The sequence below is a fragment of the Rutidosis leptorrhynchoides genome, chromosome 4 (genome assembly GCF_046630445.1).
Source record: "Rutidosis leptorrhynchoides isolate AG116_Rl617_1_P2 chromosome 4, CSIRO_AGI_Rlap_v1, whole genome shotgun sequence".
Taxonomy (NCBI): Eukaryota; Viridiplantae; Streptophyta; class Magnoliopsida; order Asterales; family Asteraceae; genus Rutidosis; species Rutidosis leptorrhynchoides.
In genome coordinates this window covers 301497044-301524974 of record NC_092336.1, presented here as the reverse complement: position 1 = coordinate 301524974, position 27931 = coordinate 301497044, and the positions used below count along the sequence as shown (strand labels likewise).

General features: G+C 29.7%; 1 protein-coding gene across 1 annotated transcript in view; it reads left to right on the top strand.

Moving 5' to 3' along the window:
• The window catches only part of LOC139841682 (protein FAR1-RELATED SEQUENCE 5-like), a 63190-nt gene extending 36015 nt beyond the window's left edge, over positions 1 to 27175 (top strand). The window contains exon 3 of the mRNA XM_071831885.1: positions 26990 to 27175. Within this exon, the coding sequence (XP_071687986.1) occupies positions 26990 to 27175 (186 nt within the window). The remainder of the gene's footprint in view (positions 1 to 26989) is intronic.
• The last annotated feature ends 756 nt before the right edge of the window (positions 27176 to 27931 follow it).

The window sequence follows — 27931 nt, the reverse complement described above, 5'->3', positions numbered from 1 at the left end:
AATATACATATATATAATCATATATGTAGATAATTATATATAATAAACTAAATATATTAATGTACTAGTATGTGATTTAGTTATTATGAATGATAACTTAAAATAACAAAAACTTATTATTTTGAATATAGAAAGTAGATTGAATATACATAATGTATCAATATTAACAAAGTAATTAAATGTTATACTCAGATATTATTTGTTTCAATATATATAATTAATATAATCACTAGTATTTTTAATAGGGTTATTAATATTAATAATACTAAAAATTATTATAATTGTTATTATAATACAACTTATGTGATTATTTGTAGTAATATAATTATTAGTATTATTAATAGTATTATTATTATTATTATTTAATATATATTTATATTTATTATTTATTAAAATCAATAAAAATCAAATAAAGAATCCAATCTTGTTATGCATCACCATCGAGATTGTATTGTCTGGGATCTTGAACATGTCTAAAGCAAATTCACAGAAACAACCAATTTTTATTAGACATCAATATCAACTTTAATAATTTCTTTCCTTTTCTATGTGCTTCCATCCCACTTATGTTTGGCATAATATTCCTACTCAATTAAAACACTTCTGTTTTCATTGTATGACATTTAGCCACACTTATCTTATCTAACTACCCTCTCTATATATTCATACAAGTACATATGAAGATCAACCACCACCAATAAGCTAGAGCTATTAAACACCAACCATAACCATCATCTCCCTTTATTATTCGAGTAACCATGCACCATCACTGCAACCGTGAGCTACCTTTACCCCAACCACAACCGACACTATCAAAACCCATTTAAAATCGATACCATCATCATCAGATTACTGATATTGCTACAATTTTGTATTCTGTTTACCATTCGATCGAGACCATTAAGGTATTTGCTACTACTCCTATCTCTTGCCCAATTGTTCCTGTCGCCACTCGAGAACACCATAACTACCTACGTCTACCTTTCTATTTCTTGCTTCTATTATTTGAACAAGATACATCTTTCTATTATGCTACTATTTACAGCTCAAAACCCACCCGAACCAATAAGGATTGTAACTACTATTATTGAATCGAGCAACTATATTAATAGTTACTTGTTGCTGCAATTGACCAAGACACAACCCTCACCATTTATTTTTTTTTCTTTAAACCCATTAAACAACCACCTCACTTTCACCACCGTACCATCAACATGTTACCACCTTCAAACAACCCATTATAACCGAATAACTCTCTTTATTTTTTTTTGTTTTCCTGTTGTTTTGTGCCACGAACAAAGCAACCCAAAAACCACCACATCACCAATAAAAAACCCCATTGAGCATAACCACCTTTCTCTTCTCTCTCTCATCTGAAAAACCACCAAACAACTTCCATCACTACTTAATGTTGTAGCTTTTGATCACCATCAAACCATCTTGATCCACCACATTCAAACTGCTCATTTCTTTCAGTTATTTCTGTTTCTTCGGCCATCACAAACTATCATAAATCACCACCGTGAAAACTGTTACGACTTTGTGTATCTAAAGTCAGCTGCAACTACTTCTTTGCTGTAATTACTGCTTCGACTTTCTGTTAATGATACGGTGATGAAACAATGATAATAATAATGAGCTCGTGAGATGATAATGAATTTAATAAAATACATATCATACTTATGAATATGAACTTGATGAAAATAATTGAGATGGTGGGATTTTATTAATTATAGCCGACATATGTGAGGTTAATGAATTATACTTTATGATAAAGTTATGGTGAGCTGTACGAATATTCCTATATGTTTGATTAAAAACTGCAAATCTAAACATCTTCCATGGAACTTGGGCCGTAAAGCTAGTAGTAATGGATGTTGGGTTACGGATTGTTTTTTTTTTAAATAAATGGATTATATTGTGGATCCACTAAACAAATACATATGGGCTATTGTTTCGGTTTTTCTTGTGGGAATTGAGAACGAACGATGTTGATAGATGATGCTGATTTCGAATATGAGCATGAGGTTAAATCGTTTTCTGACGAGTTAACTAGATAGAAACTTGAGTAATTACAATATCATAACTGATAGATCACTGGTGTTGAGTGTTGGTGTTATTCAAGACGTCTTGGGTTCGAGCCTCGTCCTAGGAAAATCTTTTTAGGAAAGCATTTTTTAATGGTATAAATTTTTATTTCATTTCCCTTATCATTATAATGATCATTTTTATTATTGTTATTATTATTATTATTATTATTATTATTTAGTTATCATTATCAATTTATGTAGTAAATACTATCCTTACAAAAATGAATATAGTTATTATTATTGTAAGGATTATTATTATTAATAACGTTAGTATTTTCGATATTAGGATAGTTATTAATAAAAAGTATTATCTTTACAACTATATTAGTATTGAGAGAATCATTATTAGTAAAACTATTATTTTATCTTTATTATTAAAAACATCATTGTTAGTAAAATTATTATTATTATTAAAGTTATTATTTTTATTAAAATTATCATTATTTAAAATTAACATTTTTATTATTAATGTTATTATTATTATTACTATCCTTAATCTAGTATTACTGTTAAAGTAACAGATAAGAGATCTTTATATAAAAATAAATTTAATACACATAACTTAACTATAACACTATTTTTATTTACTTAAAATAAATAAAATGAATATATGTAATTAAATAATGAAACCTATAAGTTATTAATATAAAAATTAGATCACTAATAATAATATACATATATTTTGTTCGATTACGCTTATATGATTTAATAGTTATACAATTAATATAGGTTCGTGAATCCGAGGCCAACCCTGCATTGTTCAGTTGTTCAATATAGTCATATGTATTTTTACTACAAAATACATTAGGCGAGTTTCATTTGAATCCCTTTTACTCTTTACATTTTTGGGACTGAGAATACATGCAAATGCTTTATTAACTGTTTTACAATATTTATATGCGTGAGTTTCATTTGAATCCCTTTTACTCTTTACATTTTTTGGACTGAGAATACATGCAAATGCTTTATTAACTGTTTTACAATATTTATATGCGTGAGTTTCATTTGAATCCCTTTTACTCTTTACATTTTTGGGACTGAGAATACATGCAAATGCTTTATTAACTGTTTTACAATATTTATATGCGTGAGTTTCATTTGAATCCCTTTTACTCTTTACATTTTTGGGACTGAGAATACATGCAAATGCTTTATTAACTATTTTACAATATTTATATGCGTGAGTTTCATTTGAATCCCTTTTACTCTTTACATTTTTGGGACTGAGAATACATGCAAATGCTTTATTAACTGTTTTACAATATTTATATGCGTGAGTTTCATTTGAATCCTTTTTACTCTTTACATTTTTGGCCTGAGAATACATGCAAATGCTTTATTAACTGTTTTACAATAATTATATGCGTGAGTTTCATTTGCTCCCTTTTACTCTTTATATTTTTGAGCTGAGAATACATGCGCAACTTTTATAACTGTTTTACGAAATAGACACAAGTAATCGAAATTACGTTCTATGGTTGAATGATCGAAACTGAATATGCCCCTTTTTATTAAGTCTGGTAATCTAAGAATTAGGGAACAGACACCCTAATTGAAGCGAACTCTAAAGATAGATCTATCGGGCCCAACAAGCCCCATCCAAAGTACCGGATGCTTTAGTACTTTGAAATATATATCATGTCCGAAGGAGGATCCCGGAATGATGGGGATATTCTTATATGCATATTGTGAATGTCGGTTACCAGGTGTTCAATCCATATGAATGATATTTTTGTCTCTATGCATGGGACGTATGTTTATGAGAAATGGAAATATGAAATCTTGTGGCCTATTAAAATAATGAAAATGATTATTTATGTTAAACTAATGAACTCACCAACCTTTTGGTTGACACTTTAAAGCATGTTTATTCTCAGGTATGAAAGAAACCTTCCGCTGTGCATTAGCTCATTTTAAGGACATTACATGGAGTCGATCATCGCTCTGGGATCAAATGTTGATGACTTCGTCCGGATGGATTAGGACGGGGCATTTCAGTTGGTATCAGAGTGGTGGTCTTAGCGAACCAGGTCTTGCATTAGTATGTCTAACTGATAGTTGTTTAGATGCATTAGTGAGTCTGGACTTCGACCGTGTCTGCATGTCAAAAGTTTTGCTTATCATTTTGTGTCGAAAATTACCTGCTTATCATTCTTAGGGAATCACTTGCTTATCACTCTTAGTCTAGACACGTCTTACTGCCTCTATTGCATTGACAGTGTATAGATAAGTTCATATCTTAGCGTATTTGTTATTGTTACCTTTGCCTGACAACTTCCGTAGATTCCTCCGTAACTTATGGAATTTTATTATTATATATACATATGTAAATTATGTATTGCAGGGTACTAATCTACATCCTATAATCTATTTCTTATCGAAAATCCTTCATCCAATCATACGGGATGAATTCTTCAACCAGTTCGAGTCCCTTGAATTCCGATAGCTATTCCGATAGTTATTCCGACAGCTATTCCGACGTGGACGTTCACCTAAGCTCCGAAAGCAGCGTCACCAGAATGAATCAACCAACCAACCATCCCCAATTCATATGATGAGTTCGTAGCCTCCTCAATCACTGGAGACAAGAAGAAGGTGATCCTTTTCATCCGCCACATTGCCCTCTTGACAATGAACCTGAAGCGTTTACCGGCGAACCTGTCCGAAACACCATTTTCACACTCATTTCCAGGATACCACGCAATGATGATATGATATCAAATATTCTAAAACTTTATTCATTCACTCGTTCCTACCGACAATCATTCCGGAGTAATAAGTCAACGAGCTTCGCGCCCGAGTTGTAGCCTTGGAAAATATGGTGCAAAACGTACCAGCTTCAGCAACATCACCGGCACCAATAGTACCATCAATAACAGCATCACTACCATCAATAATCCATACCTCAACATCTCAATCTGTACCTCGAGTATAATCATCGTTCTATGTATCGTTCCACTTCGATTATCTTCGTTCTTCATGACGATTAAGTAATCTCTAAATGTTTTAGAGATTATGTATTCTAGTTCTAACGGTAAACCAAATGAGTTTAATATCATATTAACTCAATGAATCCATGATTACATCTGAAGAAAATATATATACAAGTATATTTTTATAAAGATTGTAATTAAAAATTCTTTCGTACAAACTGATAATGATGAAAATATTTTAACGGGTAGGTAATACTCGAGGAATATTTAGATTTCACTTTAATAAGTTACACTGTACATTTGACGAAACTGATTCAACAGTCATTTACTATCCTACTTACAACCACCGATATACGTATCCGTTCACCAAAGAATAACTATTTTCATTCAAATTCAATTTCATATTTGGATTTTGACCTATCAGAATCCAACAAGTGGCATAATGAAGAAATAATGGACATAATAAAAATTGATTAGAAACACACTAATTAACAATATGAAATTTTGTTAAGAATCCACGCTAACAAAATCCTAGCTAACTATTCCTAGCTAACTGTTAATTCTGTATTACATTTTATTTATCGCAATTTAATTATCGCAATTTATTTATTCGTAATTTAATTCTCGCAATTTTATTTATTGTTATTTAATTTCTGTTATTTACTTTACGCACTTTATTTATCGTTATTTAATTTCTATTATTTATTTTACGCACTTTAAATATCGGGACACGTATTTAAGGTTTTGACATATCATATCGACACATCTATATATATTATTTGGAATCACCATAGACACTCTATATGCAGTAATGATCGAGTTCTCTATACAGGGTTGAGGTTGATTCTATAATAATATATATACTTTGAGTTGTGATCGAGTCTGAGATGTATACGGGTCACGACACGTATTAATTAATTCAAATATTATATATTAAACTATATATGAATTATTGAACTGTCAACTGTGGACTATCGACTATGGACTAATAAGATTGGACAATTAAAAATGAATTAAGATATTGATTATAACATATGAAACTAAACAATTCTTCAAGTTTGCCACTTGATTTCATCTTAAACCTCATTGTATCTTGACAATTACAATCTGTGTTCAAACCTTTCATGATTCTTGAAAACACCTCAATCAAGAGGATGAACCAACCGCACTTCATCTACGGAGGGAAAGATTTATGCATTTAGTTATGCACCTAGAAACTCTCGGCAACTGAGTAAAAGTTTAACACGTAGCCGCGTCAGATCCTTTGGCATTTATTAGCAAAAATAACTTTGCGATCCCTTTTCAAAGTAGCAAATTTTGTCACAGCTCCAGCTAGTACATCGATCTTTTATTCGAATAAGTCTTATTATAACTTTGATATATAAGTTTACATTTCATCATCGTTATCGGGGAACCGTTTATATTCCACCACATTAGCAGTAAACTTACCAGCAACCTCATTGCTCCTTGGCTTAAACCTCTCCGATAAATCACTATATTTATCCATTGAAACCCTATCATATACTCATCCGCATCTTGTAACGAGAACTGCCATAACAATTACCAGGAATCAGCAATCAGTACTTTGAAAACTCACAGCATATCTACATCAACAGTTATATGTATGACATTTATCTCTTAGAATTATGATCTCTCATTCTGAAATTTTGAAAAGCACCCAGTCTACAAATCAATACTCTGAATATTGAAAAAGCTGAATGAAGCAGCAGAAACCGTAGACAACCGTAAACGATCTTAATAGCCAGAAGTTTGATAATAAAGAATAGTATGTTGGAAAAGCTCAGAAAAGTTGAAACTGGAAAACGGATTGAGCTAACCATGAAGGAGACCAAGGACAAATACAAGGACCAAACCCTATATTCAGAGAATCCAGGTAATTCTGGATCCGTTGAAATCTTTAGAGAATATCTTGCTTCGAAGTCATGTTAAAATCTTGAGGATAAATCTTCTTCATCATCCATCGATATTAGAAATTCCAAGATATCATCGTATCTTTCATTATAAATATCCTCCATATTTCTGAAGATATTTTCATAAGTATTCTTATCTGAAATCATTAATCTCTTCATGATATCAGTGTTACATTATATAGAAACAGTTAGTTTCTATATTCTGTAAACTGCCGAGCTTAAAATATGAATGTTATTGAAGTAATGTTGGGAACTGATGCATGAGTTAGTATAATATAATGACACTTGATCACCGTGATTATATTACAGTAAGTCATGCTGAGTTTCTAATGGGACGTGATGATTCACAGATCCTAACGTCATCACGTGCTATGTTACATAACTCTTTCATTATGCTTAACTTATGAACATATCAAGAAAGTATTTTATTGATAGTTCTATTCTCAGTGATTCTGGTAATTTGATAAATCAAATCGTGCTAATACATTAGTTCTTATTTAGAACATGATGTTTTTTCAAAATTCCATACTTATGAATTCTGGACCATTACTCGCTTTACTAGAGGTCGTGAGGATAATAAAAAGGCAAAGAGCTCCAAAATATAAGAGAAAATATAAAGCCCAACAACAACACTGAAATTACAAACCGTGGATATCAGTGCGTATAGCAATATAAAGACACGGGAGGATTATAAATACAATAATCCCTAAAGCATAGTAGAAATAAACGGATTCCTCAAGTGGAAGTTGAAAAAGGAGAATGATTGTTGCGATAATCAGGATAAGGACAAGGATCAAAACTGGATTAAGCATATCACGACCTTTTGAATTTGGGAATTGAGTATTGAAGTGATGAAGATTAATGGAATGGAAAAGGTAGAATTTATAGTGAAAATATCAGACAGAGGAATCGAGGCAGATCACCGCATTTAATTATAGAGACCTTAATTTCCTTATTCGCTGAAGAATCAAATCTTTTAGATTTCGAAGATTTCCTCTAAATCCCTCGAATTCCGGAATTCAACCAAGGCAACATCAGAAGTTAAAACGAAACTTCATTTATTCATTTCACTCTTTTGTGATAGCTTCATTCGTACTCTTCGATCAATTGAATTATTTTTATCCATATTACTCAATGATGATAAAAATCAATTTATCAACTCATATTTGTCATGAAAACATTTTTATTGTTAACCATGACGACCGCACTCAAATTTCGGGACGAAATTTCTTTAACGGGTAGGTACTGTGATGACCCGAGAATTTCCGATCAAATTTAAACTTTAATCTTTATATGTTTCCGACACGATAAGCAAAGTCTGTATTATTGAGTCTCAAAACTTTTGAACTGTTTCATATATTCAAATGACCTCTGACTATTCCCGACGATTCACGAACCTTTAATTGTAAACAGAAATATACATATATATATAATCATATATGTAGATAATTATATATAATAAACTAAATATATTAATGTACTAGTATGTGATTTAGTTATTATGAATGATAACTTAAAATAACAAAAACTTATTATTTTGAATATAGAAAGTAGATTGAATATACATAATGTATCAATATTAACAAAGTAATTAAATGTTATACTCAGATATTATTTGTTTCAATATATATAATTAATATAATCACTAGTATTTTTAATAGGGTTATTAATATTAATAATACTAAAAATTATTATAATTGTTATTATAATACAACTTATGTGATTATTTGTAGTAATATAATTATTAGTATTATTAATAGTATTATTATTATTATTATTATTATTATTATTATTATTATTATTATTATTATTATTTAATATATATTTATATTTATTATTTATTAAAATCAATAAAAATCAAATAAAGAATCCAATCTTGTTATGCATCACCATCGAGATTGTATTGTCTGGGATCTTGAACATGTCTAAAGCAAATTCACAGAAACAACCAATTTTTATTAGACATCAATATCAACTTTAATAATTTCTTTCCTTTTCTATGTGCTTCCATCCCACTTATGTTTGGCATAATATTCCTACTCAATTAAAACACTTCTGTTTTCATTGTATGACATTTAGCCACACTTATCTCATCTAACTACCCTCTCTATATATTCATACAAGTACATATGAAGATCAACCACCACCAATAAGCTAGAGCTATTAAACACCAACCATAACCATCATCTCCCTTTATTATTCGAGTAACCATGCACCGTCACTGCAACCGTGAGCTACCTTTACCCCAACCACAACCGACACTATCAAAACCCATTTAAAATCGATACCATCATCATCAGATTACTGATATTGCTACAATTTTGTATTCTGTTTACCATTCGATCGAGACCATTAAGGTATTTGCTACTACTCCTATCTCTTGCCCAATTGTTCCTGTCACCACTCGAGAACACCATAACTACCTACGTCTACCTTTCTATTTCTTGCTTCTATTATTTGAACAAGATACATCTTTCTGTTATGCTACTATTTACAGCTCAAAACCCACCCGAACCAATAAGGATTGTAACTACTATTATTGAATCGAGCAACTATATTAATAGTTACTTGTTGCTGCAATCGACCAAGACACAACCCTCACCATTTATTTTTTTTTTCTTTAAACCCATTAAACAACCACCTCACTTTCACCACCATACCATCAACATGTTACCACCTTCAAACAACCCATTATAACCGAATAACTCTCTTTATTTTTTATTTTTTTTCCTGTTGTTTTGTGCCACGAACAAAGCAACCCAAAAACCACCACATCACCAATAAGAAACCCCATTGAGCATAACCACCTTTCTCTTCTCTCTCTCATCTGAAAAACCAACAAACAACTTCCATCACTACTTAATGTTGTAGCTTTTGATCACCATCAAACCATCTTGATCCACCACATTCAAACTGCTCGTTTCTTTCAGTTATTTCTGTTTCTTCGGCCATCACAAACTATCATAAATCACCACCGTGAAAACTGTTACGACTTTGTGTATCTAAAGTCAGCTGCAACTACTTCTTCGCTGCAATTACTGCTTCGACTTTCTGTTAATGATACGGTGATGAAACAATGATAATAATAATGAGCTCGTGAGATGATAATGAATTTAATAAAATACATATCATACTTATGAATATGAACTTGATGAAAATAATTGAGATGGTGGGATTTTATTAATTATAGCCGACATATGTGAGGTTAATGAATTATAGTTTATGATAAAGTTATGGTGAGCTGTACGAATATTCCTATATGTTTGATTAAAAACTGCAAATCTAAACATCTTCCATGGAACTTGGGTCGTAAAGCTAGTAGTAATGGATGTTGGGTTACGGATTGTTTTTTTTTAAATAAATGGATTATATTGTGGATCCACTAAACAAATACATATGGGCTATTGTTTCGGTTTTTCATGTGGGAATTGAGAACGAACGATGTTGATAGATGATGCTGATTTCGAATATGAGCAAGAGGTTAAATCGTTTTCTGACGAGTTAACTAGATAGAAACTTGAGTAATTACAATATCATAACTGATAGATCACTGGTGTTGAGTGTTGGTGTTATTCAAGACGTCTTGGGTTCGAGCCTCGTCCTAGGCAAATCTTTTTAGGAAAGCATTTTTTAATGGTATACATTTTTATTTCATTTCCCTTATCATTATAATTATCATTTTTATTATTGTTATTATTATTATTATTATTATTTAGTTATCATTATCAATTTATGTAGTAAATACTATCCTTACAAAAATGAATATAGTTATTATTATTGTAAGGATTATTATTATTAATAACGTTAGTATTTTCGATATTAGGATAGTTATTAATAAAAAGTATTATCTTTACAACTATATTAGTATTGAGAGAATCATTATTAGTAAAACTATTATTTTATCTTTATTATTAAAAACATCATTGTTAGTAAAATTATTATTATTATTATTAAAGTTATTATTTTTATTAAAATTATCATTATTTAAAATTAACATTTTTATTATTAATATTATTATTATTATTACTATCCTTAATCTAGTATTACTGTTAAAGTAACAGATAAGAGATCTTTATATAAAAATATATTTAATACACATAACTTAACTATAACACTATTTTTATTTACTTAAAATAAATAAAATGAATATATGTAATTAAATAATGAAACCTATAAGTTATTAATATAAAAATTAGATCACTAATAATAATATACATATATTTTGTTCGATTACGCTTATATGATTTAATAGTTATACAATTAATATAGGTTCGTGAATCCGAGACCAACCCTACAATGTTCAGTTGTTCAATATAGTCATATGTATTTTTACTACAAAATACATTAGGTGAGTTTCATTTGAATCCCTTTTACTCTTTACATTTTTGGGACTGAGAATACATGCAAATGCTTTATTAACTGTTTTACAATATTTATATGCGTGAGTTTCATTTGAATCCCTTTTACTCTTTACATTTTTGGGACTGAGAATACATGCAAATGCTTTATTAACTGTTTTACAATATTTATATGCGTGAGTTTCATTTGAATCCCTTTTACTCTTTACATTTTTGGGACTGAGAATACATGCAAATGCTTTATTAACTGTTTTACAATATTTATATGCGTGAGTTTCATTTGAATCCCTTTTACTCTTTATATTTTTGGGACTGAGAATACATGCAAATGCTTTATTAACTATTTTACAATATTTATATGCGTGAGTTTCATTTGAATCCCTTTTACTCTTTACATTTTTGGGACTGAGAATACATGCAAATGCTTTATTAACTGTTTTACAATATTTATATGCGTGAGTTTCATTTGAATCCTTTTTACTCTTTACATTTTTGGCCTGAGAATACATGCAAATGCTTTATTAACTGTTTTACAATAATTATATGCGTGAGTTTCATTTGCTCCCTTTTACTCTTCATATTTTTGAGCTAAGAATACATGCGCAACTTTTATAACTGTTTTACGAAATAGACACAAGTAATCGAAATTACGTTCTATGGTTGAATGATCGAAACTGAATATGCCCCTTTTTATTAAGTCTGGTAATCTAAGAATTAGGGAACAGACACCCTAATTGACGCGAACTCTAAAGATAGATCTATCGGGCCCAACAAGCCCCATCCAAAGTACCGGATGCTTTAGTACTTCGAAATATATATCATGTCCGAAGGAGGATCCCGGAATGATGGGGATATTCTTATATGCATATTGTGAATGTCGGTTACCAGGTGTTCAATCCATATGAATGATATTTTTTTCTCTATGCATGGGACGTATGTTTATGAGAAATGGAAATATAAAATCTTGTGGCCTATTAAAATAATGAAAATGATTATTTATGTTAAACTAATGAACTCACCAACCTTTTGGTTGACACTTTAAAGCATGTTTATTCTCAGGTATGAAAGAAACCTTCCGCTGTGCATTAGCTCATTTTAAGGACATTACTTGGAGTCGATCATCGCTCTAGGATCAAATGTTGATGACTTCGTCCGGATGGATTAGGACGGGGCATTTCACCTATCATCCACAAACTGATGGGCAGAGCGAAAGGACGATACAAATGTTGAAGACATGCTACGAGCATGTGTTATTGATTTCGGAAACAGTTGGGATCGACATCTGCCGTTAGCAGAATTTTCCTACAACAACAGCTACCATTCAAGCATTGAGATGGCGCTGTTTGAAGCACTTTATGGTAGAAAGTGCAGGTCTCCAATTTGTTGGAGTGAAGTGGGGGATAGACAGATTACGGGTCCGGAGATAATACAAGAAACTACCGAGAAGATCATCCAAATTCAACAACGGTTGAAAACTGCCCAAAGTCGACAAAAGAGCTACGCTGACATTAAAAGAAAAGATATAGAATTTGAAATTGGAGAGATCGTCATGCTTAAAGTTGCACCTTGGAAAGGCGTTGTTCGATTTGGTAAACGAGGGAAATTAAATCCAAGGTATATTGGACCATTCAAGATTATTGATCGTGTCGGACCAGTAGCTTACCGACTTGAGTTACCTCAACAACTCGCGGCTGTACATAACACTTTCCACGTCTCGAATTTGAAGAAATGTTTTGCTAAAGAAGATCTCACTATTCCATTAGATGAAATCCAAATCAACGAAAAACTTCAATTTATCGAAGAACCCGTCGAAATAATGGATCGTGAGGTTAAAAGACTTAAGCAAAACAAGATACCAATTGTTAAGGTTCGATGGAATGCTCGTAGAGGACCCGAGTTCACCTGGGAATGAGAAGATCAGATGAAGAAGAAATACCCGCATTTATTTCCAGAAGATACGTCAACACCTCCAACAGCTTAAAATTTCGGGACGAAATTTATTTAACGGGTACGTACTGTAGTGACCCGAACTTTTCCATGTTTATATATATATTAAATGAAATTGTTATTTACATGATTAAGTGTTTCCAACATGTTAAGCAATCAAACTTGTTAAGACTTGATTAATTGAAATAGGTTTCATATAGACAATTGACCACCCAAGTTGACCGGTGATTCACGAACGTTAAAACTTGTAAAAACTATACGATGACATATATATGGTTATATATATAGTTAACATGATTTTATTATAAGTATGTATCTCATTAGGTATTTTAACAATGAGTTATATACATAAAAATGAGACTATTAATTTAAGAAACTCGAAAACGATATATATAACGATTATCGTTATAAAAACGTCTTACTAGGTACATATGAATCATATTAAGATATTGATACACTTGGTTAATTATTTTAAATGATAAGTAAATATATTATTAAGTGTATTAACAATGAAATACATATGTAAAAATAAGACTACTAACTTAATGATTTCGAAACGAGACATATATGTAACGATTATCGTTGTAACGACATTTAACTGTATATACATCATACAAAGATATATTATGTATCATAATATCAAGATAATATAACAATTTAACATCTCATTTGTTATAATAAACAATGGGTTAACAACATTCAACAAGATCGTTAACCTAAAGGTTTCAAAACAACATTTACATGTAACGACTAACGATGACTTAACGACTCAGTTAAAATGTATATACATGTAGTGTTTTAATATGTATTCATACACTTTTGAAAGACTTCAAGACACTTATCAAAATACTTCTACTTAACAAAAATGCTTACAATTACATCCTCGTTCAGTTTCATCAACAATTCTACTCGTATGCACCCGTATTCGTACTCGTACAATACACAGCTTTTAGATGTATGTACTATTGGTATATACACTCCAATGATCAGCTCTTAGCAGCCCATGTGAGTCACCTAACACATGTGGGAACCATCATTTGGCAACTAGCATGAAATATCTCATAAAATTACAAAAATATGAGTAATCATTCATGACTTATTTACATGAAAACAAAATTACATATCCTTTATATCTAATCCATACACCAACGACCAAAAACACCTACAAACACTTTCATTCTTCAATTTTCTTCATCTAATTGATCTCTCTCAAGTTCTATCTTCAAGTTCTAAGTGTTCTTCATAAATTCCAAAAGTTCTAGTTTCATAAAATCAAGAATACTTCCAAGATTGCAAGTTTACTTCCAAGTTTTCTAAATCCATTCCAAGTAATCATCCAAGATCAAGAAACCTTTGTTACTTACAGTAGGTTATCTTTCTAATACAAGGTAATAATCATATTCAAACTTTAATTCAATTTCTATAACTATAACAATCTTATTTCGAGTGGAAATCTTACTTGAAATTGTTTTCGTGTCATGATTCTGCTTCAAGAACTTTCAAGCCATCCAAGGATCCTTTGAAGCTAGATCTATTTTTCTCATTTCCAGTAGGTTTATCCAAGGAACTTGAGGTAGTAATGATGTTCATAACATCATTCGATTCATACATATAAAGCTATCTTATTCGAAGGTTTAAACTTGTAATCACTAGAACATAGTTTAGTTAATTCTAAACTTGTTCGCAAATAAAAGTTAATCCTTCTAACTTGACTTTTAAAATCAACTAAACACATGTTCTATATCTATATGATATGCTAACTTAATGATTTAAAACCTGGAAACACGAAAAACACCGTAAAACTGGATTTACGCCGTCGTTGTAACACCGCGGGCTGTTTTGGGTTAGTTAATTAAAAACTATGATAAACTTTGATTTAAAAGTTGTTATTATGAGAAAATGATTTTTATTATGAACATTAAACTATATCCAAAAATTATGGTTAAACTCAAAGTGGAAGTATGTTTTCTAAAATGGTCATCTAGACGTCGTTCTTTCGACTGAAATGACTACCTTTACAAAAACGACTTGTAACTTATTTTTCCGACTATAATCCTATACATTTTCTGTTTAGATTCATAAAATAGAGTTCAATATGAAACCATAGCAATTTGATTCACTCAAAACGGATTTAAAATGAAGAAGTTATGGGTAAAACAAGATTGGATAATTTTTCTCATTTTAGCTACGTGAAAATTGGTAACAAATCTATTCCAACCATAACTTAATCAACTTCTATTGTATATTATGTAATCTTGAGATACCATAGACACATATACAATGTTTTGACCTATCATGTCGACACATCTATATATATTTCGAAACAACCATAGACACTCTATATGTGAATGTTGGAGTTAGCTATACAGGGTTGAGGTTGATTCCAAAATATATATAGTTTGAGTTGTGATCAATACTGAGATACGTATACACTGGGTCGTGGATTGATTCAAGATAATATTTATCAATTTATTTCTGTACATCTAACTGTGGACAACTAGTTGTAGGTTACTAACGAGGACAGCTGACTTAATAAACTTAAAACATCAAAATATATTAAAAGTGTTGTAAATATATTTTGAACATACTTTGATATATATGTATATATTGTTATAGGTTCGTGAATCAACCAGTAGCCAAGTCTTACTTCCCGACGAAGTAAAAATCTGTGAAAGTGAGTTATAGTCCCACTTTTAAAATCTAATATTTTTTGGATGAGAATACATGCAGGTTTTATAAATGATTTATAAAATAGACACAAGTACGTGAAACTACATTCTATGGTTGAATTATCGAAATCGAATATGCCCCTTTTTATTAAGTCTGGTAATCTAAGAATTAGGGAACAGACACCCTAATTAACGCGAATCCTAAAGATAGATCTATTGGGCCTAACAAACCCCATCCAAAGTACCGGATGCTTTAGTACTTTGAAATTTATATCATATCCGAAGGGTGTCCCGGAATAATGGGGATATTCTTATATATGCATCTTGTTAATGTCGGTTACCAGGTGTTCACCATATGAATGATTTTTATCTCTATGTATGGGATGTGTATTGAAATATGAAATCTTGTGGTCTATTGTTACGATTTGATATATATAGGTTAAACCTATAACTCACCAACATTTTTGTTGACGTTTAAAGCATGTTTATTCTCAGGTGAATACTAAGAGCTTCCGCTGTTGCATACTAAAATAAGGACAAGATTTGGAGTCCATGTTTGTATGATATTGTGTAAAAACTGCATTCAAGAAACTGATTTCGATGTAACATATTTGTATTGTAAACCATTATGTAATGGTCGTGTGTAAACAGGATATTTTAGATTATCATTATTTGATAATCTACGTAAAGCTTTTTAAACCTTTATTTATGAAATAAAGGAACAAATGAATGCAGTCTTTGAAAAACGTCTCATATAGAGGTCAAAACCTCGCAACGAAATCAATTAATATGGAACGTTTTTAGTCAATAAGAACGGGACATTTCACATATGAATCATATTAAGATATTGATACACTTGGTTAATTATGTTAAATGATAAGTAAATATATTATTAAGTGTATTAACAATGAAATAAATATGTAAAAATAAGACTACTAACTTAATGATTTCGAAACGAGATATATATGTAACGATTATCGTTGTAACGACATTTAACTGTATATATATCATACTAAGATATATTATATATCATAATATCATGATAATATAACAATTTAACATCTCATTTGTTATAATAAACAATGGGTTAACAACATTCAACAAGATCGTTAACCTAAAAGTTTCAAAACAACATTTACATGTAACGACTAACGATGACTTAACGACTCAGTTAAAATGTATATACATGTAGTGTTTTAATATGTATTCATACACTTTTGAAAGACTTCAAGACACTTATCAAAATACTTCTACTTAACAAAAATGCTTACAATTACATCTTCGTTCAGTTTCATCAACAATTCTACTCGTATGCACCCGTATTCGTACTCGTACAATACACAGCTTTTAGATGTATGTACTATTGGTATATACACTCCAATGATCAGCTCTTAGCAGCCCATGTGAGTCACCTACACTTATGGGAACCATCATTTGGCAACTATCATGAAATATCTCATAAAATTATAAAAATATGAGTAATCATTCATGGCTTATTTACATGAAAACAAAATTACATATCCTTTATATCTAATCCATACACCAACGACCAAAAACACCTACAAACACTTTCATTCTTCAATTTTCTTCATCTAATTGATCTCTCTCAAGTTCTATCTTCCAGTTCTAAGTGTTCTTCATAAATTCCAAAAGTTCTAGTTTCATAAAATCAAGAATACTTCCAAGATTGCAAGTTTACTTCCAAGTTTTCTAAATCCATTCCAAGTAATCATCCAATATCAAGAAACCTTTTTTACTTACAGTAGGTTATCTTTCTAATACAAGGTAATAATCATATTCAAACTTTAATCCAATTTCTATAACTATAACAATCTTATTTCGAGTGGAAATCTTACTTGAAATTGTTTTCGTGTCATGATTCTGCTTCAAGAACTTTCAAGCCATCCAAGGATCCTTTGAAGCTAGATCTATTTTTCTCATTTCCAGTAGGTTTATCCAAGGAACTTGAGGTAGTAATGATGTTCATAACATCATTCGATTCATACATATAAAGCTATCTTATTCGAAGGTTTAAACTTGTAATCACTAGAACATAGTTTAGTTAATTCTAAACTTGTTCGCAAATAAAAGTTAATCCTTCTAACTTGACTTTTAAAATCAACTAAACACATGTTCTATATCTATATGATATGCTAACTTAATGATTTAAAACCTGGAAACACGAAAAACACCGTAAAACTGGATTTACGCCGTCGTTGTAACACCGCGGGCTGTTTTGGGTTAGTTAATTAAAAACTATGATAAACTTTGATTTAAAAGTTGTTATTATGAGAAAATGATTTTTATTATGAACATTAAACTATATCCAAAAATTATGGTTAAACTCAAAGTGGAAGTATGTTTTCTAAAATGGTCATCTAGACGTCGTTCTTTCGACTGAAATGACTACCTTTACAAAAACGACTTGTAACTTATTTTTCCGACTATAATCCTATACATTTTCTGTTTAGATTCATAAAATAGAGTTCAATATGAAACCATAGCAATTTGATTCACTCAAAACGGATTTAAAATGAAGAAGTTATGGGTAAAACAAGATTGGATAATTTTTCTCATTTTAGCTACGTGAAAATTGGTAACAAATCTATTCCAACCATAACTTAATCAACTTCTATTGTATATTATGTAATCTTGAGATACCATAGACACGTATACAATGTTTTGACCTATCATGTCGACACATCTATATATATTTCGAAACAACCATAGACACTCTATATGTGAATGTTGGAGTTAGCTATACAGGGTTGAGGTTGATTCCAAAATATATATAGTTTGAGTTGTGATCAATACTGAGATACGTATACACTGGGTCGTGGATTGATTCAAGATAATATTTATCGATTTATTTCTGTACATCTAACTGTGGACAACTAGTTGTAGGTTACTAACGAGGACAGCTGACTTAATAAACTTAAAACATCAAAATATATTAAAAGTGTTGTAAATATATTTTGAACATACTTTGATATATATGTATATATTGTTATAGGTTCGTGAATCAACCAGTAGCCAAGTCTTACTTCCCGACGAAGTAAAAATCTGTGAAAGTGAGTTATAGTCCCACTTTTAAAATCTAATATATTTGGGATGAGAATACATGCAGGTTTTATAAATGATTTAAAAAATAGACACAAGTACGTGAAACTACATTCTATGGTTGAATTATCGAAATCGAATATGCCCCTTTTTATTAAGTCTAGTAATCTAAGAATTAGGGAACAGACACCCTAATTGACGCGAATCCTAAAGATAGATCTATTGGACCTAACAAACCCCATCCAAAGTACCGGATGCTTTAGTACTTCAAAATTTATATCATATCCGAAGGGTGTCCCGGAATGATGGGGATATTCTTATATATTCATCTTGTTAATGTCGGTTACCAGGTGTTCACCATATGAATGATTTTTATCTCTATGTATGGGATGTGTATTGAAATATGAAATCTTGTGGTCTATTGTTACGATTTGATATATATAGGTTAAACCTATAACTCACCAACATTTTTGTTGCCGTTTAAAGCATGTTTATTCTCAGGTGAATACTAAGAGCTTCCGCTGTTGCATACTAAAATAAGGGCAAGATTTGGAGTCCATGTTTGTATGATATTGTGTAAAAACTGCATTCAAGAAACTGATTTCGATGTAACATATTTGTATTGTAAACCATTATGTAATGGTCGTATGTAAACAGGATATTTTAGATTATCATTATTTGATAATCTACGTAAAGCTTTTTAAACCTTTATTTATGAAATAAAGGTTATGGTTTGTTTTAAAAATGAATGCAGTCTTTGAAAAACGTCTCATATAGAGGTCAAAACCTCGCAACGAAATCAATTAATATGGAACATTTTTAATCAATAAGAACGGGACATTTCACTACTTACGTCCACCGATATACAAATCCGTTCACCACAGAATAACCATATTCATCCAATTTCATATTTGAATTTTGATTTATCAGAATCCAACAAGTGGCATAATGAAGAAAACATTTGACAAAATAAAATTTGTTAGAAACAAACAAATTATCTATGAGGAATTTTGTTAAGAATTCACGCTAATGAAATCCTAGCTAACTGTTCCTAGCTAACTGATTACATTTTATTTATCGCAGTTTATTTAACGCAATTTAATTATCGCAATTTACATTCTCGTAATTTTATTTATCGTCATTTAATTTTTGTTATTTATTTTACGCACTTTATTTATCGTTATTTAATTTCTGTTATTTATTTTACGCACTTTAAATATCGGGACACGTATACAAGGTTTTGACATATCATATCGACGCATTTATATATATTTTTTGGAATAACTATAGACACTCTATATGCAGTAATGAACGAGTTCTCTATACAGGGTTGAGGTTGATTCTACAATAATATATATAATTTGAGTTGTGATCGAGTCTGAGACATGTACACGGGTTACGATAAGTATTAATTAATTTGAATATTATATATTAAATTATAAATGAATTATTGGACTGTCAACTGTGGACTATCGACTGTGGACTAATGACTTTGGACAATTAAAAGGAATTAAAATATTGATTATAACATATGAAACTAAACATTTCTTCAAGTTTGCCACTTGATTTCATCTTAAACCTCATTTGTATTTTGACGATTACAATAAGCGGACAAACCTTTCATGATTCTTGAAAACACCTCAATCGAGAGGATGAACCAACCGCACTTCATCTACGTAAGAAAAGATTGATGCATATAATTATGCACTTGAAAACTCTTGGAACCTGAGTAAACGTTTAACACGTATCTGTGCTAATTCCTTTAGTATTATTATTACCAAAAATAACTTGGTAATTCCTTTTAAATTAGCAAATTTTGTCACAGCTCCAGCAAGTCAACTTGGACTTTTCGTTCGAAACAACCTTATTATCACCTTGATTTATATGCATGCTCTTTTATTGTTACCAGAGAACCTTTTATATTCCACCATATTACCAGCAGATGTACCAGCAACCTCGTCGCTCCTTGGTTTAAATCTCTCCGACAAATCACTATATTTATCTATTGAAGTCTCATCATGTACTCATCTGCATCATGTAACAAGAATTGCCATATCAATTACCGGGAATCAGCAAATCTGTATTTTGAGTCTCGCAACGTTTCCACATCAACAGTTATATGTATCCATATAATATTTATCTCTTAGAACTATGGTCTTCCATTCTGAAATTCTGAAAAGCACCCAGTCTGTGAATTAATTTTGAAAAGCTGAATACAGTAGCAAAAACTGTACACGACCTTAACCGTCGAAAGTTTGATGATAAAGAATGGAGTATTGGAAACACTCAATAGAAAATTTGTACCGAAAAGCGGATTATGCGAAACTATGAAGGAAGCCGTGGACAAATCACAAAGAATAAGTTTGACTTCAAAGAATCCAAATGATTCAATGCCTGCTAAAGTCTTTAGCGAATATCTTGCTCCTTACTCTAAACCCTTGTGGACAATAGTTTCTATCATTCTCTGAACTTAGATATTCTGAGGTATTATCGTATCTTTCATTATAAATATCCTCGATATTTCTGAATATATTTTCATAACTAATCTTATCTGAAATCATTAATCTCTTCGTGCTATCATTGTTACATCATATAGAAACTGTTAGTTTCTATATTCTGTAAACTTTCGAGCTTAAAATATGAATGTTATTGAAGTAATGTTGGGAACTGATACATGAGTTAGTATAATATAATGACACTTGATCAACATGATTATATTACAGTAAGTCATGCTGGGTTCTAAATGAAACGTGATGATTCACAGATCATAACGTCATCCTGTGCCATGTTATACGACTCTTACATTCTGTCTAATCTATAAACATATCAAGAACATGTTCTTCTTGATAGTCCTATTTTCCCTTGAACTCTGGTAATTTGACAAATCATATTGTGCTATTACCGTTTCCTTCTTAGAACATTAACAATTTTCATTCTGAAACTTATATCTGCGAATTTTGGACCATTACAGGAGATTCCAAATCGCAAGAAGAAGAAACGAAGGGACAAAGCTCCGAAATAGAAATTGGGGTATAAAATCGCAGTAAATAGGAGGGAGTATTAACTATGGACGACAATGATTGTAGGAAACAGAAATAGGGACATTGAAATATAAGGAGAGATATAAAGCCCGATAACAATGCATAAATTACAAACCGTGTATATCAATGTTTATCGCAGCATAAAGACACGGGAGAATTATAAGTACTATAACCCTAAGGGCAAAGTAGAAGTAAGCAAATTCATCTGGTGGAAGTTGGAAAAGGAGAATGATTGTTGCGATAGTCAGAATAAGGATAAGGATCAGAACTGGATTAAACATTTTCAGAATCTTTTGGATGTATGAAACAAGAAAGAAAGTATAGGAATGGTGAGAATAATGGAACGGAAGAGTTTAATTTATAATGGAAATATCAGACAGAGTAATCGAAGCAGATCATTGTATTTAATTAGAGAGATCTTAATTTCCATATTCACCGAAGAATCAGATCTTATAGATTTCCAAGATTTTCTTTTAAATCCCTTGAATACCGAAATTCAACCAAGGCAACGTCAAAAGTTAAAAAGAAACTTCAATTATTCATTTCACTCTTTTATGATAGCTTCATTCATGCTCTTCGAATAATCGAATTATTTTATCGGTATTATTCAATAATGATAAAAACTCTATTTATCAGCTCATATTCGTCAGGAAAACATATTTATTGTTAGCCATGACGACCTCACTCAAATTTCGTAAAAAAATTTCGAGACAAAATTTTTTTAACGGGTAGGTACTGTGATGACCCAGAAATTTCTGACCAAATTTAAACTTAATCTTTATATGGTTTCGACACGATAAGCAAAGTCTGTTAAACTGAATCTCAAAAATCCTGAATTTGTTTCATGTATCATTTGACCTTTGACTATCTCCCAACGATTCACGAACAATTGTTTGTAAATAAATAAATATATAAATATAAATGTAAGTAGTGAAAATAATAAAATACAATTGAATTATTAGAACTAAAAACATAAAATAACATACAAGATAAAAAGTTAATATTAAAAATGAAACTATATATATTTTGTGATATATTTTGAATGTATAGATAATAATTATTCAATAAAAGTTAATATATAAATACCACATATGTAATAATACAAGTACAACTATAATTGTTAAAATGATATTGTTATTACTTCTAATATTAATGTCAATACTAATGATATTAATATTATTTTAAATATATAATCTATAGTTACGAAAGTGATATATATAATTTGTAATAATATTATCATTACTAATATTATTATTAACATTAGTAATATTAGTATTACTATTATAATTAATATTATAATATGATAAATAATATTATTATTATTAATTTTATATATATTATATTCATTATCATTAATAATAATATAATATAATTGTTGATACCATTATATTATTATAAATTCTTATTTTTATTTATAATAATAAATGTATTATTATTATAATTATATCTTCTAATTAATAAGAATAATTATATAATGTAAATACAGATATACTTATACAGATGTATAAACAGATATAAAATACAAAATTATACCGTGTATATATATATAGTTATACAGAAAATATAATTCATATATATATATATATATATATATATATATATATATATATATATATATATATATATATATATATAATTATATAATGTACAGCTATTTAAATAAAAAAAAATAAGCAGATATAAAAGAAAACCCTGTGATATCACGAGCAGGTTTTATAGGATCCCTTCAATTGCTTTATATCACTATCTGTTTTTTTGTTTTCTTTTAATTTATCTCCCACTTTGTTTCTGTCTATCGTCCTACTCCAACAAGACATCGGATCAAATTTTATTTTTTGTTATAACCAAACTTCCATCCATCATCATTATAAATTATCACCGTTCATATCTATATCTATTGAAATCTAACAGAAATTCGAAGCAGAAGAAGCCGATAATCCTGTTTTTTTTTTCATTTTATCCAAGTCACCAATTTTTAACAATTTTGAAAATCTAAAAATGCAGTTTGATTAGAAATCACGTGTTTAATCTATCTGCAAAATTATAGATTTTAATTATTCATATTCATCAAGAATTTCGAAGTCAAAATTTTATTCATAAAAGTCAACTGTTTGTTCTTCATCAAAATTCGGAATTGTGTTTGTGTTCCAGGTCCAATCGATGATCCCATTAGTTTCTATATATGTATAGCAAACTAATTCGTGTTATAAACATTATTTGAAACGAACTAGAATTATTAATTGATTTTGAGTTCATCGACTTCTTACAGCCACGGGTTCAGTTTTTTGTTTTTTTTTTCTTTTGGTCTGTTTTGTTTTAACCACTCGTAAACATTTCTGTTTAAATTAAGAAACCTAAAATCGTTGGTTAACTAGTTGTTGAATATGGTATTATCTCTGGTCGACTTGTATATGATGAAGAAGATGAAGGAATTGAAGTTGATGGATTACGGATTAAATATAATCCAGGAATGAGTCTAAAACAGAAAAGGCTAGACAGATGGGTGGTCGTGAGTGTTGTCGGGTGTTCGAGGGGTCATGGGCTCGAGTCTCGCATGAGACAATTCTTTTTGGGATGGATTTTTTTAAACGGTATACATTTCATTTTATTATTTTTATTATCATTATTAATATTATTTTTATTATTATTATTATTATTGTTATTATTATTATTATTATTATTATTATTATTATTATTATTATTATTATTATGATTGTTATTGTTATTGTTATTGTTATGTATTATTAATATTGTTATTAATACAAGTATTATTGTTATTATTATTGTTATTAGTAGTATATTTAGAAATTATTAGTATTAACATTATTATTACTAAAAATATTATCATTATGGTTAATATTATTATTAATATTAGATATTATTATTATTATTATCATCACTAATAAAAGCTATCATTTATTATAACTAATACAATTGAAAGTTACAATTATGACTACTATTATTATCATTATCACTAGTATTATTATTAAGTAATAATATTCTTAATATTATCAATTGTATTATTATAAGTAATATTAATATTATTAATCGTACAATTTTAGTACTATTATAAATATTATGATTATGATTAACATTGGTAATATTATTATAAAAATGATACGATTTATTAGTACTTACATAAATATTAGTATTATTATCATAAGTATATTATTAAAGTAATTTTCATTATTTTTACCTTTACTAATATTAACTTAGTATAATTAGAACTACTGTTTGATAAACAAATGAAATATATTTACATAAATATATGTAACACATACAACATAACAAAGTATTTTTTTTACATATATAAAACTTAAATATATTATTAATATAAACATGATATAACTAATAAGTTATGTATAAATATATATAAATTTATTCGATTACGATTATGAGTATTGATAAATATACAAATGATATAGGTTCGTGAATCTGAGGCCAACCCTGCATTGTTCAATATAGTCATATGTATTTTTACTACAAAATACATTAGGTGAGTTTCATTTGCCTTTTTACCCTTTATATTTTTAGGCTGAGAATACATGCGCAATTTTTATAAATGTTTTACGAAATAGACACAAGTAATTGAAACTACATTATATGGTTGAATTATTAAACCAAATATGCCCCTTTTTAGTCTGGTAATCTAAGAATTAGGGAACAGACACCCTAATTGACGCGAATCCTAAAGATAGATCTATTGGGCCCAACAAGCCCCATCCAAAGTACCGAATGCTTTAGTACTTCGAAATTTATATCATATCCGAAGGAGGATCCCGGAATGATGGGGATATTCTATATGCATCTTGTTAAGGTCGGTTACCAGGTGTTCACCATATGAATGATTATTTTTGTCTCTATGCATGGGACGTATATATATGAGATCTGGAAATGAAAATCTTGTGGTCTATTAAAATGATGGAAATGATTATTTATGTAAACTAATGAACTCACCAACCTTTTGGTTGACACTTGAAAGCATGTTTATTCTCAGGTACGAAAGAAATCTTCCGCTGTGTAATTGCTCATTTTAAAGATATTACTTGGAGTCATTCATGACATATTTCAAAAGACGTTGCATTCGAGTCGTTGAGATCATCAAGTTTATTATTAAATCAATTATAGTTAGATATATTATAAAATGGTATGCATGCCGTCAACTTTCGTTGAAATGAAAGATTGTCTTTTCAAAAACGAATGCAATGTTTGTAAAATGTATCATATAGAGGTCAAGTACCTCGCGATGTAATCAACTGTTGTGAATCATTTATAATCGATATGGACTTCGTCCGGATGGATTAGGATAGGTCTCTACAAGTTAGGTCAAATCCATCAAAAGTTTGGTCAACGCTGGTCAATAATCAAAAATTCAGTAATATTCCGTCATAAGTCGGTCAAATCTATCAAAATATATATAGGTTAGTGTTATCATTTGTATAATGTTGAATGATTATAAATTTGAACAAATTGTATTTCTATATTTGTTATGTTCTGCATTCTTATTTTTTCTACATTTAAAATTGTTCGAATATGAAATATCATACTTTTAACATGTAAAATGTAGAACTGTTTATTGTAGAAGGTAAAGAATTTTAAAAAATTGTTCGAATATAAAAAATTGTTAGAATTTGAAAATTGTTCGAATTGAATTATTATTCTTTTAGCATGTATAATGCAGAAGAGCAGTTTATTGTAGAAGTTAAAAAAATGTTCGTATACAAATAATGTAGAATTTAAAAGTTGTTCGAATTTAAGAAATTGTTCGAATTTAAAAAATTGTTTGAATTTAAAAAATTGTTCGAATTGAAAATTTTGTTCTTGTATCAGATGCAAGTTAATGCATCTGATATATAATTATTAATTTTTTACCATCTTCTTTAATTTTGGATGCAAGAGAACTTTTAGTCTTTTTTTGTGTAATTTATTAATGTTTAGATAATTTTTTTTTATACATCAGATTGGTCCTGCTATTTCAAATGTGAGTTTTAAAGATTCTATTTCTCAAATTGTCTGGACTGACAAGTTAGACCCTGATGATTTTGATAAAAGATGGTTCTCAATTGTGGCACGTTATAAATTAGAAGATAACGAGTGGTTAAATGAAATGTTTAAACAGGAGAAAATGGATACCAGTCTATTTTAAATATTGAGATATGTCAGTTTTAATGCGCACTTCTTCCCGTTCTGAGAGTGAAAACCACATGTTTCAACAATTGATGAGCAATAGTTCAACCTTAGTTGAGTTTATCAGTTTTTTCGAAACTGCTATGCAGATTCAACGACAAGTGCAGTCTAAAAACGATCACGATTCACGATACACTATCCCTAAAGTTGTTACTGATTATGAGATCGAACAACATGCTGTGCAATTGTATACTTGGAAAATTTTTGGTGAAGTACAGGATCAAATCAAAGCTGCATCGAGATATTGTATGAATTATCAAGTTGATCATAAAAATGGTTTTACAGAGTATACTGTAATGGATAGAAGTGTTACAAATAATGGGTTAGCAAATAATCTTGATAAAGCTGGTAATCCTCGGGCTTTTGATGAATACATTCCAGCAGTTAGTGTGGTAAAGTATTCAAAAAAATCAAAAGAAGTATCATGTGATTGTAGATTATTTGAAAGAATAGGTTACTTTTGTCGAAATATTTTATATGTGCTAAGGATGACAAATGTTAAAGGAATCCCAAACAAGTATGTTATGAAAAGATGGTGTATTGATGCTATTACTTTAAAAGATCCAAACACATATTTTGATTCTAATCAAGTTGGATCTTCCGGAGAGTTTGGTGTTCAAATGAAGGAGATTTATAAAATGATTGATCATGCGATAGGGCTTTATAAGGATGATCCTGAAAAATTAAGTTTACTCAAAGATACAATTTGTGACGA